General features: G+C 39.1%; 1 protein-coding gene across 1 annotated transcript; it reads left to right on the forward strand.

Annotated features, from left to right (window-relative positions):
- Positions 1–2,809: 2,809 nt before the first annotated feature.
- On the forward strand, positions 2,810–3,742 carry LOC127690009 (olfactory receptor 145-like). Its single transcript, XM_052189578.1, has one exon. The coding sequence runs from the start codon at positions 2,810–2,812 to the stop codon at positions 3,740–3,742; it is 933 nt and encodes a 310-aa protein (XP_052045538.1).
- The last annotated feature ends 14,537 nt before the right edge of the window (positions 3,743–18,279 follow it).

Below are 18,279 nucleotides of genomic sequence, written 5' to 3' on the forward strand. Positions count from 1 at the left end.
AGTAATAGAGAATACAGGGTCTGAACTGCCTATCTGCTGTTGCCAGGAAGCACTTCCAGTGTGTATGTGTGCGGGGGTGTGTGGATTATAGTCATTTTAGTTGTTGACAGAAGAGGTCCCAGGGAAATCCCTAAGCAATTCAGGCTGATGCTAGTATACATGACAGATACACTGGTCATTGAACATAGAGAGGTTTAGCTGGTGCAGACATGAAGGTTTCACCCCTGTATTCTAGTCTCTTTGGTAGAACAGATACTCTGTAATCTATGGAAAGAGAAACCTTTTTGTGGATAACAAACCTATCACAAACCCTCAACTTGCTATTGTCCATATGACTGGGAAAACTCAATTAAATGACACCTAATGATATTCTAGTATGCTAATAAATCAGTTCTTTATCTAGTTATTGTCAGAAAGACTTTCTACAATAGATCCCAGACCATGCAGAGACCCACAGCCAGATTTTACACACACACACACAAACACACACACACACACACACACACACAGAGAGAGAGAGAGAGAGAGAGAGAGAGAGAGAGAGAGAGAGAGAGAGAGAGAGAGAGAGAGAGAGAGGCGGGGGAGATATTAAAGTATGCATCAATTCTTACTAAAACTGAAAACCAGGTCACTACATTTTACTTGCTATAAATATTTCACTATATCTTAGAATCCTAGATAGTAGCCAAAGATCTGGTTACTCCACAATTTGTGGCATTGCAAGTACCATGTACATCTTTCTCCTATGAGGAGAAACTGGGGGGAAATTTGACATTTTTCAGTTTTCACTTCTATATTGAGCTAAGTTTATGAATTATGCCAGGCATAGCCTCCTTACCTTTCCACTTGCATTTGGGGTTTAGAATATATATTGTGCTTTCCTGAAGAAAAAAAACAGTGAGACAGGGTAATGGAAAATCATCTTATAGATGGACTGTGAACAAGATGTGGCATAGATAGAGTGTATTTGTATTACATTACTTTACCAGGGTGTTCATCCTAATTTTGTTTTGCTATGTCAGTAATAGTGTATGGTAAGAGTATAGCTTGTTTTTCCATACCAGATGCAGTGTGGCTGGTTTCACAGAGGACCAGAATGCAAGAACCCCATGACTAATTATTAGACTATTCACAAATGATGAGTATATAATTGTGGCTCAGTTGCTGTGTTAATAAAGGATTCTATACTTCCTTATCCATCACATTGCTGAATTAAAAGTGATTTATTACTCATTCTCCCTGGAGAATGTTAAATCCCTCAAGTGAAGGAAATCTTGAGTAAAACATCATTCCCCTAAGGAAATGATGACATATTAAGGTCCACGTTGTAGCTGTAAACCACTTGTCTCCCTATTATACATAGAAACTATTCCCTAGAGAAGTATGATTTATTAGCTACTCTGCCTATAAGGGTGTGAATGAAAAACACTGATAGCACATTGAAACTCTAACTTATCAAAGGTAAATATGAAGGTAATTTTTCTCTGCTACTTGAGATGACCATAACATGATAATCTATGAGTTTTAGTTTAGTTATACTAATTGAATATAGTAGAATTGTATCTTGGATGAAATTGTTCTTCCAGGACCATATAATACAATGAGGATCCACCACTTTTTTACTTAATAATTAAGAAGTTCTGAATTCAATTCACATTACTGTCTTGCTTTGGGACTGAAGTCCAAAGAACTGAGATATGTCAGCCACTATTTTCTATACTGTGCAATACAGAGATTCAAGTGAAACTGATATAACAATCTGCTCAAAGTGGGACATGGAGACTGTTCAAAGATATTTGGGACCTTAGAATAGGTAGAAACTTTAATGAAATCCTTCTTTTGGGCAGACCTTCAATACATTTTAATAATGAATATTTCTACCACATGGGGGTAGCTATAACATTCTAAAATTAGCCCTTATGCCTTAGAAAAATATGTTAATCTCATTTCCTCAAAGTCTAACCTGTGTAAGAAACCAATGCACATGGTCAAGGTATAAACCTCCAATATCATCAATGAGGGGAGATTCAAGAGTAGTAAAACCAATGATGCAAACACGGGTTAAATCTTGACTCTGCTCTGTCCTTTCTTGTCTTTGGATACTGTATGTTTTCACAGAGAAGCACTGCCAATCATCTGTGGAATGAATATGATATTGTACTTAGTTGTTTATTGAGTGTAGAAATAGTAAAAGAGGCAGAGGACAGATGAATATAAGGAAAACATGTCTTCTGGACACAGGAGGACATTTACACACACAAACTTACAATAACTGTGACAGAATGCACAAGATCTCTGCAATCCCAAGCCAGACAAAATCCTAGCATAGGAGGAGAAGTAAGTCAACTAGCTCTACCCTTAGCTAAGTGCTATTGGCAATAGTAAACTGCTGGTAGGAGAGTGAGTCTGTGCTAAGAGGGTAGCTCCTGGTAAGCCAACCATCTTCCAGCAGCACACACTTCCAATAATATATGACCAACAAAAAAGAGCATGATTAAGAAAAAGCAATGAAGTAGGGTAGGCAGAAAAAGAGAGAGTAAATATGATCAAGTATTATGAAATAATGGTGTGTGTGTGTGTGTGTGTGTGAGAGAGAGAGAGAGAGAGAGAGAGAGAGAGAGAGAGAGAGAGAGACAGATATAGACAGAAAGAGAAAGTAAAAATAATGTAAATGAGAGAACCATCACAATTAAAGGAAAACATTATTTTAGTGATACTCTATATGTTTAAAAGACTGTTGTGGGAATGGTTAAATTTTCTTCTAACATGATTTCTCTTGGTCTCTGTTCACAGATTCTTTTAAAGAAGAATGGGTTCTGAAAATGGCTCTTCAGTGACTGAGTTCATTCTGGTGGGATTAACCAAGGAGCCTGATCTCCAGTGCCCCCTCTTCATCCTGTTTCTAGTGATGTATGTTCTCACTTTGTTGGGAAATCTGAGTTTGATGACTTTAATTGTACTGAATTCTCACCTTCATACCCCAATGTACTTTTTCCTCTTTAACTTGTCGTTTGTTGACCTCTGGTATTCTTCTGTGTTCACACCAAAAATGTTAATGATCTTTATATCAGAGATGAACATTATTTCCTATAGAGGATGCATGGCCCAGCTTTTCTTTTTCAGTTTTTTCTGCATTTCTGAATGCTATGTGCTGACTGTAATGGCCTATGATCGCTATGTGGCCATCTGTAATCCACTCTTGTACAATATTATCATGTCTCCTAAATTATGTTTGAACCTCATACTTGGCTCATATATCATGGCATTTTCTAGTGCCATGGCTCATACAGGATGTATGCTGAGACTGACCTTCTGTGGTGCAAACACCATCAATCACTACTTCTGTGATATCCCCCCTTTGCTTCAGCTCTCCTGCACCAGCACCTATGTCAATGAGCTGGAGGTTTTTGTTGTTATAGGCATCAACATCATTGTACCCACCATCACCATCTTTATCTCTTATGGTTTCATCCTCTCAAGCATCTTTCATATCAGCTCCAAGGAGGGCAGGTCCAAGGCCTTTAGCACTTGCAGTTCCCACATAATTGCAGTTTCTCTGTTTTTTGGATCAGGTGCATTTATGTATCTCAAACCATCTTCTGCTGAGTCAATGAATGATAGTAAAATTTCCTCTGTCTTTTATACCAATACAGTTCCTCTGCTGAATCCCTTAATCTATAGTTTGAGGAACAAAGATGTTAAAGTTGCCTTGGTAAAGACTCTGAGTAAGAGAAAGTGCTGATCTGAAAGACTGTCCTGTCTCATGTAGTTACTAGGTTTGGAATGTCAGTTTTATTAATTCCATTTGTGTGGCAATTATCATATGTTTTTGCTTGTTTATTTGTTTTTAGAATGAGGAAAATTTGAATTTCATTTCAATAATTTATTTCTGTTATTTTTATATATAATGACATTTTTCTTCAATATTGCCATAATTTCTCTTGTTCTTTCACATGTAAATTAAGAATTCTAGTGGAGAAGAAATTTAGGTGTTCAAAAGTAGGATAATTTTCACAATCTCTTCCTGTGAAGAAAAATTAATATTTAACGACATTATTACTTAATGTGCTAAGTAAAAAAAAAAGGGGAATCAGTTGTATTGACATTCAGAAACACGCATTCACAAGATATTCCTATTCTGGTTATTCCTTCCTTTATTGGAAGATAACCTCTTTACAAAGCTGAATTCAAGTTGCCCACTTATATATTCAAGTACTATGAATGAATTATGTTTCAACAAAGAACTTTGTTAATATGTTGAGTCTTTTTTCCAGGTGTTTTAGGCATGATTTTGAGCCAGAAATATCTGGAATGGCTAACATAAGACATTTAATCTTTTTAACGTTCCTGAATAGAACACCAATAGCTTATGCTCTAAGATCAAGAATTGACAAATGGGACCTCATAAAACTACAAAGTTTCTGTAAGGCAAAGGACACCGTCAAAAGGACAAATCATCAACCAACAGACTGGGAAAGGATCTTCACCAACCCTAAATCCGACAGAGGGCTAATATCTAATATATACAAAGAACTGAAGAAAGTAGAACCCAGAGAACCAAATAAACCCATTAAAAGTGGGCCCCGGAGCTAAACAAAGAATTTTCACATGAAGAACTTCGGAGAGCTGAGAAACACCTTAAGAAATGTTCAACATCATTAATCATTAGGGAAATGCAAATCAAAACAACCCTGAGATTTCACCTCACACCAGTCAGAATGGCTAAGGTCAAAAATTCAGGAGACAGCAGGTGTTGGCAAGGATGTGGAGAAAGAGGAACACTCCTCCACTGCTGGTGGGATTGCAAGATGGTGCAATCACTTTGGAAATCAGTCTGGCGGTTCCTCAGAAAACTGGTCATGACACTTCCTGAGGACCCTGTTATACCACTCCTGGGCATATATCCAGAGGATTCTTCAGCATGCAATAAGGACACGTGCTCCACTATGTTCATAGCAGCCCTATTTGTAGTAGACAGAAGCTGGAAAGAACCTAGGTGTCCTTCAATGGAGGAATGGATACAAAAAATGTGGTATATTTACACAATGGAGTACTATTCAGCCATTAGAAACAATGAATTCATGAAATTCTTAGACAAATGGATGGAGCTGGAGAACATCATACAAAGTGAGGTAACCCAGTCTCAAAAGATCAATCATAGTATACACTCACTGATAAGTGGATATTAGCCTAGAAACTTTGAATACCCAGGACATAATCCACAAATTAAATGATGTCCAAAAAGAATGGAGGAGTGGCCCCTGGTTCTGGAAAGACTCAGTGCAAGAGTATAGGGGAATTCCAGAACAGGGAAGTAGGAAGGGGTAGATGGAAGAACAGGGGGACAAAAGAGGGCTTATGGGACTTGCAGGGAGTGGTGACCCAGAAAAGGGGAAATCATTTGAAATGTAAATAAAAAATATATCAATAAAAAAATGGAAAAAAAGTATTTAGAAAATAACCTAAGTTATAATAATATCATTCATGGAATACAATGTTTAATTATTATTATTATTATTAAAAAACCTGACTATCCTTAAGATACTAAATCTAAGGTTATCAAACTGCAATTTAAACTTTTTAAAGATAACATAAATATCTTGTTAGTGTTTAATTTTTTTAAACATCATTATATTTTTTTAACATTTTAAAAGTTAGCTTAAAAAACAACTTTGGTCTATTGAGATAGGCTTTTTACATTACTAAATCCTTGACCTATACTTTAGAAAGTTCATTCCATTTATCTATCTGAAACCAATATTTATCTGCTTGATATTTCCTTAAAAATTAATTTACAAAATTTACCTATATTAGATATAAAATATGTGCATAAATTTTGGAAAATATTATCTAGTGTTTATGTCTTGATTAACACTTTCATTTTTAAAACGTGTTTATATGTAGGTACTTGATTCTAATATAGGTGCACCACAGACATAAACGAGTCCACAGGGGTCAGAAGAGGGTACAAGACGGAGAGTACTAGAGTTAATGAAGGTTATGAGCATCCATGTGAGTTCAATAAAATGGACTCAGGTCTTCTGCACGAGCAATAATTGCTTGCAATCACTGAGCCATACCTCTTGAGTCAATAAAATTATTTTCTTTGTTGAATGAAAGTGTATCTAGTATGTAATATCTCTGCTGTCTTGCAACTTTTAGCATTCTGTAATCTTTGATCCACATATTTCCTTTTATCTTACTGTACTATATCATTTTTTTTTATCCTTTTACCTATGTGTCCTAAATGCGTGGAAACACCTTTGAATTGCCTAAGACTTAGACAAAGTTTTCTTTATGGGATTCCACAGCATTGATTGTTTTTCTGTTGTAACATGTAAATACAACTCACAATGAATTATGTTTATATATGTGTGTCAATTTGAATAAAGAGTAACTAAAAGCTAATTCTATCTTTTTAAGAGAATTAGCCTTTGAATATTTATAGAGAGAACTCTTGTGGATGTGCAATATATAAAATGAGATGGACAAAAGAAAAGGTCCAATGCAATCCTCCCACATAAGAGAATTAATTAAAAATGGAGTAAAGAGTTTTAAAAATCAACTAACACAAAACAGATCCTGACAATAAAAAGTTGTGCTTACTTTTCTTGCTTGATAGAATTGGAATTACACAATTACTGGGTCTACAATGTGAAAAATTTCACTTGGTCTTCCACGGTATTTGTGGGAGAGGAGATACTGACTTTGAAAGCATACTTTTAGGGTAAACAAGCCTTTTGATACTGGCATGTTTATGTGTAATATTATCTATCATCTATTCATATGTGTATCATTGTCCAACATCTTTTTTTTATTTTCTATATTCTTTGTTTACATTCCAAATGATTTTCCCTCCCCTTTCCCCCCTCCCCATAAGTCCCATAAGCCCTCTTCCTTCTGCCATTTTCCAATCAACCCCTTCCTACTTCTCTGTCTTGGTCATCCCCTACAATGCTGCATCAAGCCTTTCCAGGACCAGGGCCCTCTCCTTCCTTCTTCTTGGGAATGATCTGATATGTGAATTGTGTCTTGGGTATTCAGAGCTTCTGGGCTAATATCCACTTATCAGTGACTGCATTCTATGTGTGTTCTTTTGTGATTGGGTTACTCCACTTAGGATGATATTTTCTAGATTCAACCATTTGCCTAAAAATTTCATGAGTTCATTGTTTTTCATCGCTGAGTAGTATCCCATTGTGTAAATATACCACATTTTCTGTATCTATTCCACCATTGAGGGACATCTGGATTCTTTCCAGCTTCTGGTTTCTCTTCAGATTGTATAAATCTTTTGCCTTTTACTTTCTTTAAAATAAAAAAAATGCTTTATTAGGGAGCTGCTTGCTCCCGCACCCTTAAAATGGCGAGGGTTTCCACTTTCCGCCTTCCCGCTGGCGGGCTCCCTGTCATTAACAGTTAAGAAGTCCTTATTTGGGTGGAGTCTGTTGAGTCTTGCGCCTTCCGCGTGGATACAGCCTATCAGCAATGCCCACGTGGCTAAGCCTGATTGGCTGGCTATTAGTATTTAAGGGGTGGGCTGATTTTCTCCGGGGTCAGAAGAAGAAGTACAGGGATCCTGAGTAAACTGCTTGAACAAGATCTTCCTGTGTTGTGTCAACTGGTGCCGAAACCCGGAAACTCTCCTCATTTGGGGGGTTCGAAGATCAGAACTTCTCTCAATCAGGGTAGTGCACTGGTAAGTTCCCAAGGTAAGTTGGGACATAAGGGACCGTTAAAAGCAGGTAGCCTGCTCCTCTCTGTAGACAAAGAGGGAGCAGAAAAGTTTGCTGAAAGCAAACCAAAGTGAAAGTAAAGTCCGCGGAGGTTTAAGTTCGCAGATTAGCAACCTAGTGAAAATTAAAGAGTTACAATTTATGGACCCTGCTCTGATAGCAGTATCCTACATTTTTGTCTGCGTTCTTTTTTGGGGAGTCGTGTTCTGGTTTTGCTGACCGACGTGCACCCCCGGTGATCGCAAGTAAAAGGACTTAGAGCCTTAATTTTTAAAATGGGGACCTCACAGTCTCATCCAATTTTTCTGGCTTTTCAGGAGCTGCTTTTATCAAAGAATTTAAAGATCAACAAATCAACCTTAGAGAGATTTCTTAATGAATGTGATAACGTGGCACCCTGGTTCGCTGTTTATGGCAGCCTAACGGTCGCCTGCTGGGATAGGTTAGGGAAGGATCTGGACTTAGCCTGGGATCAGGGCACACTCAAAGGAGGAGTAAGACCTGTTTGGAAGCTTGTTAGGGGCTGTTTAGAAGATAAAAAATGCTGTAAGGCCGTAGAGGATGGACAAACTGCTTTAGAAATCTTACAAGAGGAAAGATCAGAAAAGGCAGAGAGTGTTAAAGAAAAAGGGGCAAAGTCTCTCTACCCTGCCTCAGAAGGACTAGGAGATTTCAGTTCGGAAGATTCTGATCTTGAGGAGGAGGAGATACATGCTCTGGTTGAACAGTTGGAGGGAGCGAGCCTAAAACAGAGGAAGAAACTTAGAGATAAGTTAGGGGTGGCAGGCGCCATCAATGGGTGTGGCCGTCCCCACCCTGCCAGCACCTTCCACTCCTCCACCTTATCTAGAGACTACCCAGTATACAGGGAGTTCCTTTTGTCCACAAGTTTGGTCACAGGTTTGCACCGAGATCTCTTTAGCTTATCCAGTGTTTCAGGATCCACAAGGGCATAGGAGTCATGAGCCTTTAGACTTTAAAGTTATCAAATCTCTGGCCGAATCAGTTCACAATTATGGAACATCTGCTGCCTTCACGGTGGCTCAAGTTGAGGCTCTAGCTAGGCACTGTATGACTCCTGGGGATTGGAGTTCATTGGTTCGTGCCTGCCTAAGCCCAGGACAAAACCTTGATTGGAGAGCATTCCTTATAGAATTTGCAACTGAGCAGGAAGCCGCTAACATAGCGGCGGGCAAATTCCAGCCAAATTCTCCACAGGTGGTTGAGTTGCAAATTGTCTTGGAAGTCTTTAAAAAAATGCCATTTTCCCTTCGATTTGCTTTCCAATTCGGCATATGTGGTAAATGCTGTAAAAATTCTAGAGGTGGCCAGACCTATAAAACAAAGCAGTACCGTTTGTCAGTTACTGAGAGAGTTACAAAAGATCATTTGGCTGAGAGAATCAAAATTTTTTATACAACATATTCAAGCTCATACAGGCTTGCCTGGCCCATTAAGTGAAGGAAATGATCTGGTTGATCGTTGCACTAGAATGGAATATGCCTTTTTGAGTTCTGTTTTGGAAAATGCCTGAATTTTTCATAAGCAATTTCATGTTCCTTCAAAGACCTTGCAACGAAGGTTTGGATTATCCTGAGCAGATGCCAGACAAATCGTGCTTGAATGTCAACAATGTGTTGTTTATAATCATCCCCCTAGTTTAGGAATTAATCCAAGAGGTTTGCTACCTTTAAAAATTTGGCAAATGGATGTTACTCATATTTCTGAATTTGGAACTTTAAAATATGTTCATGTTTCTGTGGATACTTGTTCTGGCATCATTCATGCTACAGCCTTGAGTGGAGAGAAGACACGTAACGTTATTACACATTGCCTTGAAGCATGGGTGGCTTGGGGGCAACCTCAACAGCTTAAGACAGACAATGGCCCTGCCTTACAGCTCAGTCTTTTCAATCCTTTTGCAAGCAAATGAATATAATCTTGAACCATGGTCTACCCTATAATCCTCAGGGCCAAGGCATTGTTGAACGTGCTCATCGTACCCTTAAGGAATATTTAACAAAACAAAAAGAGGGAATTGGGTATGGTAGAACACCCGAAGAACGACTTTCATTGGCATTATTTACTTTAAATTTTGTGAATCTGGATAATGATGGTTTGGCTGCAGCTAATCAGCACCAATGCCCTAATAATACCATGAAGGGTTATGTTAAATGGAAGGATGTGCTTATTGGATTATGGCATGGCCCTGATCCAGTGTTGGCGTGGGCGAGAGGTTCTGTTTGTGTGTTTCCTCAGACTCAACAAGATCCACTGAGGGTGCCTGAGCGGCTGACCAGACGCTGCAATAAAAATGAAGATCCTCCTGCTGCTACTGATTCTCGGCGAGACGTTGATGCTGGTGTAGATGGAGCCAAGATGGGCGATCTTGTCGGTGCTCCCGAGACCCATGCCGATACACCATGATGCTAAGCTGTTTCCTTGTCGTTTTAGTTCTAACAAGTCTCTTGATATACCTTATTCACCTTTAGATAAAGAGGAGGGAAGTGTAAATGAAAAGTATGCCCTTGCCTTCCTTTTGATAGTTCTTTCAATTGTTTGCCTGTGGTGTATCTGCAGAATGAGGTTTATCCAACAAAGACAGGTTGCAATGATGGTACGGGCATTCACAGCCATTAGAGCTGGACAGCCCTCCCAGGCCTGGCTGGCAGCTATGAAGGCCTAATAAGATGCTTTCCACGCTCAGGATGCGAGGCTAAGCACTGCACTCATGGCTCATGATTGGAGAGCCCTTGAGGGGAGCATGTTTGACTGCACACGGGTTGGTACCCCAGAACCCGTCTCTGAGCAAAAGGTACTGGATGGGTTTGACGAAATCCACTGGGCTGATGGCTCAGAAGGGCGTCGAAACAAGGTCCATGAGTCCACCTGATGGGCAAATGATATATCAGAGGTCAAACCTCTACTCTCGCCTGAATGCGTGTTTAAAAAGAAAAAGGAGGAACTGTAGGGAGCTTGTTGCTCCTGAGCCCTTAAAATGGTGCGGGTTTCCGCTTTCCACCTTCCCACTGGCGGGCTCCCTGTTGTTAACAGTTAACAAGTCCTTATTTGGGTAGATCCTGTTGAGTCTTGCGCCTTCTGCGTGGATACAGCCTATCAGCAATGCCCACGTGGCTAAGCCTGATTGGCTGGCTATTAGTATTTAAGGGCTGGGCTGATTCTCTCCGGGGTCAGAAGAAGAAGTACAGGGATCCTGAGTAAACTGCTTGAACAAGATATTCCTGTGTTGCGTCATTCCTTGCCGGCGAGGGTGGTCGCGACACTTTATAATAAAAATTTGCAAAAAAAAACCCAAACAAAACAAAAATCCAATAATACACTTAGATTAATCAGAGCCAAACTCCTATACACTTTCAATATGCAATTTGAAACTGTGGATCTTCACATTTAAATTTTACCCTTTTATTTTGAATATGATTATATTTTGATGAACATATCAGCCAACAAAAATTAAGAATCTGTAACAGAACTAGTACTACAAAAAATTAGTTTTATATATCTTTCTTTTTTTCTTTTTATCTATTCTTCTCTCATACATCTCAACAGTATTCTCCCCTTCTCCTCTTCCCAGACCATATCCTACCTCCAATCTCCCCTAGATCAACAGCTCCTCTGTTCTTTTCCAGAAAAGAGGCAGCAACCCAGTAGGAGGGAAAGGGTTCCAAGAATCAGAAAATGAATCAGAGGTACTCACTGTCCCATTGTCAGAAGTTCCCCAAATTCTCAAGCTAAACAACCATAGCATATATGCAGAGGAACTATCGTAGACCCTTGCAGGCTCTGTGACTGCTGCTTCATCTTGTGAGCTTCTATGAACACTGTTTAGTTAATTATGTGGACCTTATTCTAGTAGTGTCCTCAACCCTTCTGGCTTCTAGAATCCATCTCCCTCCTCTTCCCTTACATTTAATGTTCTATTGTGGGTCTCTGAATCTGTTCCCACCAGTTGCCTGAGGAAGCCTCACTGATGAGAGTTTGGCTAGGTACCAATCTATTAAGTTGGCAGAATATCTTTAGGAATCATTTCAATTACTTTTATACTTTTTATTTTATTACTCTGTTATTTTATTTATTTATTTATTTACCTATTGTAGCATGAATATTTTTTAAATCCTGGCATGGGGCTTCTTCCAGCCTTAGACCATCTATGAATTAAAGACATACATATAACTTTATACCTTAATATGCCTTAAGCATCAGAGTAGCTGGGCAAGTGCCTAATTAGAACTGACTTTCTTACCTCTAACTCTGAGTTACTACGTTCTTACCTCTAACTCTGAGTTGCTACTTACTAATTTCTATGTTCTATTTTAGCTGCTCTTCACCCAGTTGAGCAGCACTCCTGTGTATTCTTCTTCATTCCTTCCCTGCACACACTCCTAAGGTATGGCCACTTCATTCTCTCCTCTCCTCCTTGTCCCAAACTTGGCAAAACTAAATCCTCCCACTTTCTCCTCTTCCCAGCTGTTGGCTGCTCGCATCTTTATTTACCAATCAGGTTCCCAGAAGCTATCTCTTGCAGACAGTTTTGGGGGACCCAAGTTAACCTTATAATATAAGTAGGTATTATTTATTTATTTATTTATTTATTTATTTATTTATTCATTCATTTATTCATTCACTTTTTATAGAAGTTGTGTTTGCTTCTAGTATATGTGTCTGGATCATTCAGCTTCTGATTATTACCAATTTAGGCAGTGTAGGACACAGGATCCCTTTTGTGGCTTTGGTCTCATGAGACCAATCATTGGATGACCACCCTCACAGGCAGGATAGGTTGTAAGTCCAAGTGATTTGGGTTGGGTTGTGGTCCCAGTTCTAGCACTGGGAAGCGTGCCTAGTTACAGAAGACTGCTGGTTTAGGCTCCAGACCCTCCTCTTCTAGGAGTCCGTGCTAGGCTCATGCTCATAAGTTTCTGGAAGTTCCCTCTGTAATAGGTTTTCACATTGCCCCCTAAATTCCCATATTTCAGTAGTCTTTCCTTATACTCCCTCCTCCATCAAATTCCACCTGTTTCTATGTCCACCCTCCTCAGTCTATGTAATTTTTATTTTATTTTCCCTTCCAAGGGAGATCTATGCATCCTTCACTTGTTACTTAATCTTTCTGGGTTTGTGGGTTGTGGCATGATTATCTTTTATATAAATGCTGATATCCATTTATAAGTCAGTTCATATCTTTCTCTATTGCTCATTGCCTCCTCAGTGTGATTTTCTTCCAGTTCCATTCATTTGTCTGCAAATTTCATTCTTTTTTGTTGCTGTCATTGCTCTAACATCTGAGTAATATTCCCTTGTGTATATGTACTACATTCTCTATCCATTCCTTAGTTGATAACATCCAGACTGCTTGCAGTTTCTGACTAATACATTTATTGATTGGTTGATTAATTTAAAGTTGTTTAAGTTTTCTTTTATATTTTTATATGCTAGTTTTCCATCTTCTATAAGATGATTAGTTATCAAAGTCTATAAATTATCTTCTTCTTTGCTATGTAGAACTTTTCAATTTTACAAGATTTAATTTTTCAGTTGTTGGCATTGTTCTGAGTGATCAGATTCCCATTCTGACCATCTGTGATTCTATTCTATCACTTTTTTTCATAACAGTTTAAGGATTTCAGGCCTTACTTTAATGTCTTCAATAAATTTGAAACTGATTTTTGTGATAAATAGGCATCATTTCATTACTATAATATGACTACCTAGATTTAATAGCAGACTTTTTTTTCTTTTTTTTATTCGATATAATTTATTTACATTTCAAATGATTTCCCCTTTTCTAGCCCCCCACTCCCCGAAAGTCCCATAAGCCCCCTTCTCTTCCCCTGTCCTCCCACCCACCCCTTCCCACTTCCCCGTTCTGGTTTTGCCGAATACTGCTTCAAAGAGTCTTTCCAGAACCAGAGGCCACTCCTCCTTTCTTCTTGTACCTCATTTGATGTGTGGATTATGTTTTGGGCATTCCAGTTTTCTAGGTTAATATCCACTTATTAGTGAGTGCATACCATGATTCACCTTTTCAATCTGGGTTACCTCACTTAGTATGATGTTCTCTAGCTCCATCCATTTGCCTAAGAATTTCATGAATTCATTGTTTCTAATGGCTGAATAGTACTCCATTGTGTAGATATACCACATCTTTTGCATCTACTCTTCTGTTGAGGGATACCTGGGTTCTTTCCAGCATCTGGCAATTATAAATAGGACTGCTATGAACATAGTAGAGCATGTATCCTTATTACATGGTGGGGAATCCTCTGGGTATATGCCCAGGAGTGGTATAGCAGGATCTTCTGGAAGTGAGGTGCCCAGTTTTCGGAGGAACCGCCAGACTGCTTTCCAGAGTGGTTGTACCAATTTGCAACCCCACCAGCAGTGGAGGAGTGTTTCTCTTTCTCCACACCCTCTCCAACACCTGCTGTCTCCTGATTTTTTAATCTTAGCCATTCTGACTGGTGTAAGATGAAATCTCAGGGTTGTTTTGATTTGCATTTCCCTGATGACTAATGAAGTTGAGCATTTTTTAAGATGCCATCCGAAGTTCTTCAGGTGAGAATTCTTTGTTTAACTCTGTACCCCATTTTTTAATAGGGTTGTTTGGTTTTCTGGAGTCTAACTTCTTGAGTTCTTTGTATATATTGGATATTAGCCCTCTATCTGATGTAGGATTGGTGAAGATCTTTTCCCAATTTGTTGGTTGCCGATTTGTCCCCTTGATGGTGTCCTTTGCCTTACAGAAACTTTGTAATTTTATGAGGTCCCATTTGTCAATTCTTGCTCTTAGAGCATATGCTATTGGTGTTCTGTTCAGAAACTTTCTCCCTGTACCGATGTCCTCAAGGGTCTTCCCCAGTTTCTTTTCTATTAGCTTCAGAGTGTCTGGCTTTATGTGGCGGTCCTTGATCCATTTGGATTTGAGCTTAGTACAAGGAGACAAGGATGGATCAATTCGCATTCTTCTGCATGCTGACCTCCAGTTGAACCAGCACCATTTGTTGAAAAGGCTATCTTTTTTCCATTGGATGTTTTCAGCCTCTTTGTCGAGGATCAAGTGGCCATAGGTGTGTGGGTTCATTTCTGGATCTTCAATCCTGTTTCATTGATCCTCCTGCCTGTCACTGTACCAATACCATGCAGTTTTTAACACTATTGCTCTGTAGTATTGCTTGAGGTCAGGGATACTGATTCCCCCAGATTTTCTTTTGTTGCTGAGAATAGTTTTAGCTTTCCTGGGTTTTTTGTTGTTCCAGATGAATTTGATAATTGCTTTTTCTAACTCTGTGGAGAATTGAGTTGGGATTTTGATGGGTATTGCATTGAATCTGTATATTGCTTTTGGCAAAATGGCCATTTTAACTATATTGATTCTACCGATCCATGAGCATGGGAGGTTTTCTCATTTTTTGAGGTCTTCTTCCATTTCCTTCTTCAGAGTCTTGAAGTTCTTGTCATACAGATCTTTCACATGTTTGGTAAGAGTCACCCCAAGATACTTTATACTGTTTGTGGCTATTGTGAAGGGGGTCATTTCCCTAATTTCTTTCTCAGCCTGCTTATCCTTTGAATATAGGAAGGCCACTGATTTGCTTGAGTTGATTTTATAACCTGCCACTTTGCTGAAGTTGTTTATCAGCTGTAGGAGTTCTCTAGTGGAGTTTTTTGGGTCACTTAGGTAGACTATCATGTCGTCTGCAAATAATGATAGTTTGACTTCTTCCTTTCCAATTTGTATCCCTTTGACCTCCTTATGTTGTCGGATTGCCCGAGCTAGTACCTCAAGTACAATATTGAAAAGATAAGGAGAAAGGGGGCAGCCTTGTCTGTTCCCTGATTTCAGTGGGATTGCTTCAAGTTTCTCTCCATTTAGTTTGATGCTGGCTACCGGTTTGCTGTATATTGCTTTTACTATGTTTAGGTATGGGCCTTGAATTCCTGTTCTCTCCAAGACTTTAAGCATGAAAGGATGCTGAATTTTGTCAAATGCTTTTTCAGCATCCAATGAAATGACCATGTGGGTTTTTCTTTGAATTTGTTTATGTAGTGGATTGCATTGATGGATTTCCGTATATTGAACCAACCCTGCATTCCCGGGATAAAGCCTACTTGATCATGGTGGATGATCGTTTTGATGTGTTCTTGGATTCAGTTGGCAAGAATTTTATTGAGTATTTTTGCATCGATGTTCACAAGGGAAATTGGTCTGAAGTTCTCTTTCTTTGTTGGATCTTTGTCTGGCTTTGGTATCAGCGTAATTGTGGCTTCATAGAAGGAATTGGGTAGTGTTCCTTCTGTTTCTATTTTGTGGAATAGTTTGAAGAGTATTGGTGTTAACTCTTCTTTGAAGGTCTGATAGAATTCTGCACTGAAACCATCTGGTCCTGTGCTTTTTTTGGTTGGAAGACTTTCTATGACTCCTTCTATTTCTTTAGGCATTATGGTACCGTTTAGATGATCTATTTGGTCCTGATTTAATTTTGGTATTTGGTATCTGCCAAGGAAATTGTCCATTTCCTCCAGATTCTCCAGTTGTGTTGAGTACAGTCTCTTGTAGTAGGATCTGATGATTTTTCGGATTCCTCAGTTTCCATTGTTATATCTCCCTTTTCATTTCTAAGTTTGTTAATTTGGATACTTTCTCTGTGCCCTTTGGTCAGTCTGGCTAAGGGTTTATCTATCTTGTTGATTTTCTCAAAGAACCAGCTCCTGGTTTTGTTGATTTTTTTGTATGGTTCTCTTTATTTCTACTTAATTGATTTTGGCCCTGAGTTTGATGATTTCCTGCCTTCTACTCCTCCTGGGTGAAATAGCTTCTTTTTGTTCCAGGGCTTTCAGGTGTGTCATTAAGCTTGTAATGTATGCTCTCTCCATTTTCTTTTTGGAGGCACTCAGGGCTATGAGTTTTCCTCTTAGCACTGCTTTCATTGTGTCCCATAGATTTGGGTATGTTGTGTTTTCATTTTCATTGTGTTCTAAAATGTCTTTAATTTCTTTCTTTATTTCTTCCTTGACCAAGGTATCATTGAGTAGAATATTGTTCAGTTTCCACGTGTCTGTGGGTTTTCTGTTGTTTTTGTTTCTATTGAAGACCACTTTTACTCCATAGTGATCTGATAGGAGGCATGGGATTAGTTCGATCTTCTTATATTTGTTGAGGTCTGTCTTGTGACCAATTATATGGTCGATTTTGGAGAAGGTGCCATGAGGTGCTGAGAAAAAGGTATATTCTTTTGTTTTAGGATAGAATGTTCTATATATATCTGTTAAATCTAATTGGTCCAAAGCTTCAATTAGTTTCATTGTGTCCCTGTTTAGTTTCTGTTTTCCTGATCGGTCCATTGAGGAAAGTGCAGTGTTGAAGTCACCCACAATTATTGTGTTAGGTGCAATGTGTGCTTTGAGTTTTAATAAAGTTTCTTTTACGAAAGAGGGTACCCTTGCATTTGGAGCATAGATGTTCAGGATTGAGAGTTCTTCTTGTTGTATTTTTCCTTTGACCAGTAAGAAGTGTCCCTCAGAGTCTCTTTTGATGACTTTGGGTTGAAAGTCAATTTTATCTGATTTTAAAATGGCTACTCCAGCTTCTTTTCTGAGACCATTTGCTTGTAAAATTGTCTTCCAGCCTTTTACGCTAAGGTAGTGTTTGTCTTTGACCCTGAGGTGTGTTTCCTCCTGCACTGCCTGTAGACAGGGTGCTCCTGCCCAAGCTGTTCAGATCCCGAAGCAGGCACCCGAAGCCTCCCGCTGGGGTCCGCTGGATTCACCAGAGCACACCGACTTCTCCCAGCTGGCCGCCCGGAAGCCCCTCTAGCCTCTTGCAGGACCTGGAGATGTGGTGCCGCTGCCAGGCTGATCTCAGTCTGTCCAATCTCTCTGGAGCCGAAACCAAGATGGAGGTGAGCCTCTCCTGACTGGCGGGAGGCTGAGTTCTGAAGTGGCTTCCGTGCAGCGAAAGGCACTGCAAAACCGCAGCTGCTTGCAGCCCGGTTGGTCAGCGATGGTCAGTGGTCATGGGCCCAGGGACTAACTGGACCCTGTGTTGCCTTGGTTCCACTGCTGATGGCCCTCCAGCTAGACCAGCCACTGCTGCACTGCCTCCAATAGCAGCCTTTTTTAATAGGCTATCTTTTCTACAGTATATTTTTGGCATATTCAACAAAATTTGGCATATTTGCCAAAAAATTAGGTATATACCTTCATGGGTTTATAACCATGTCCTCTATTTAATTCCACTGTATTTGCCTGAGTATTATACTATATTTTCTTCTGCTATGATATTTTCATACATCAGTATTATACTATATATTCTTATACTATGATATTTTCATACATCTTAGAACCACAAAGGGGAACATCACTAGATTGATCCTTTTATTTTTTTCAGGATTATTTTGTATCTCTAAGACATTTTCTGCTCCCATAGAAATTTACACTGAATTTATAGTCTTTTGAAGAATGGCATTGAATGGTGATAGATATTGCATGTAATTTGAAATATATTTTAGTGGTAAGGTCATTTTTC

Source organism: Apodemus sylvaticus, chromosome 7 (assembly GCF_947179515.1).
Source record: "Apodemus sylvaticus chromosome 7, mApoSyl1.1, whole genome shotgun sequence".
NCBI lineage: Eukaryota > Metazoa > Chordata > Mammalia > Rodentia > Muridae > Apodemus > Apodemus sylvaticus.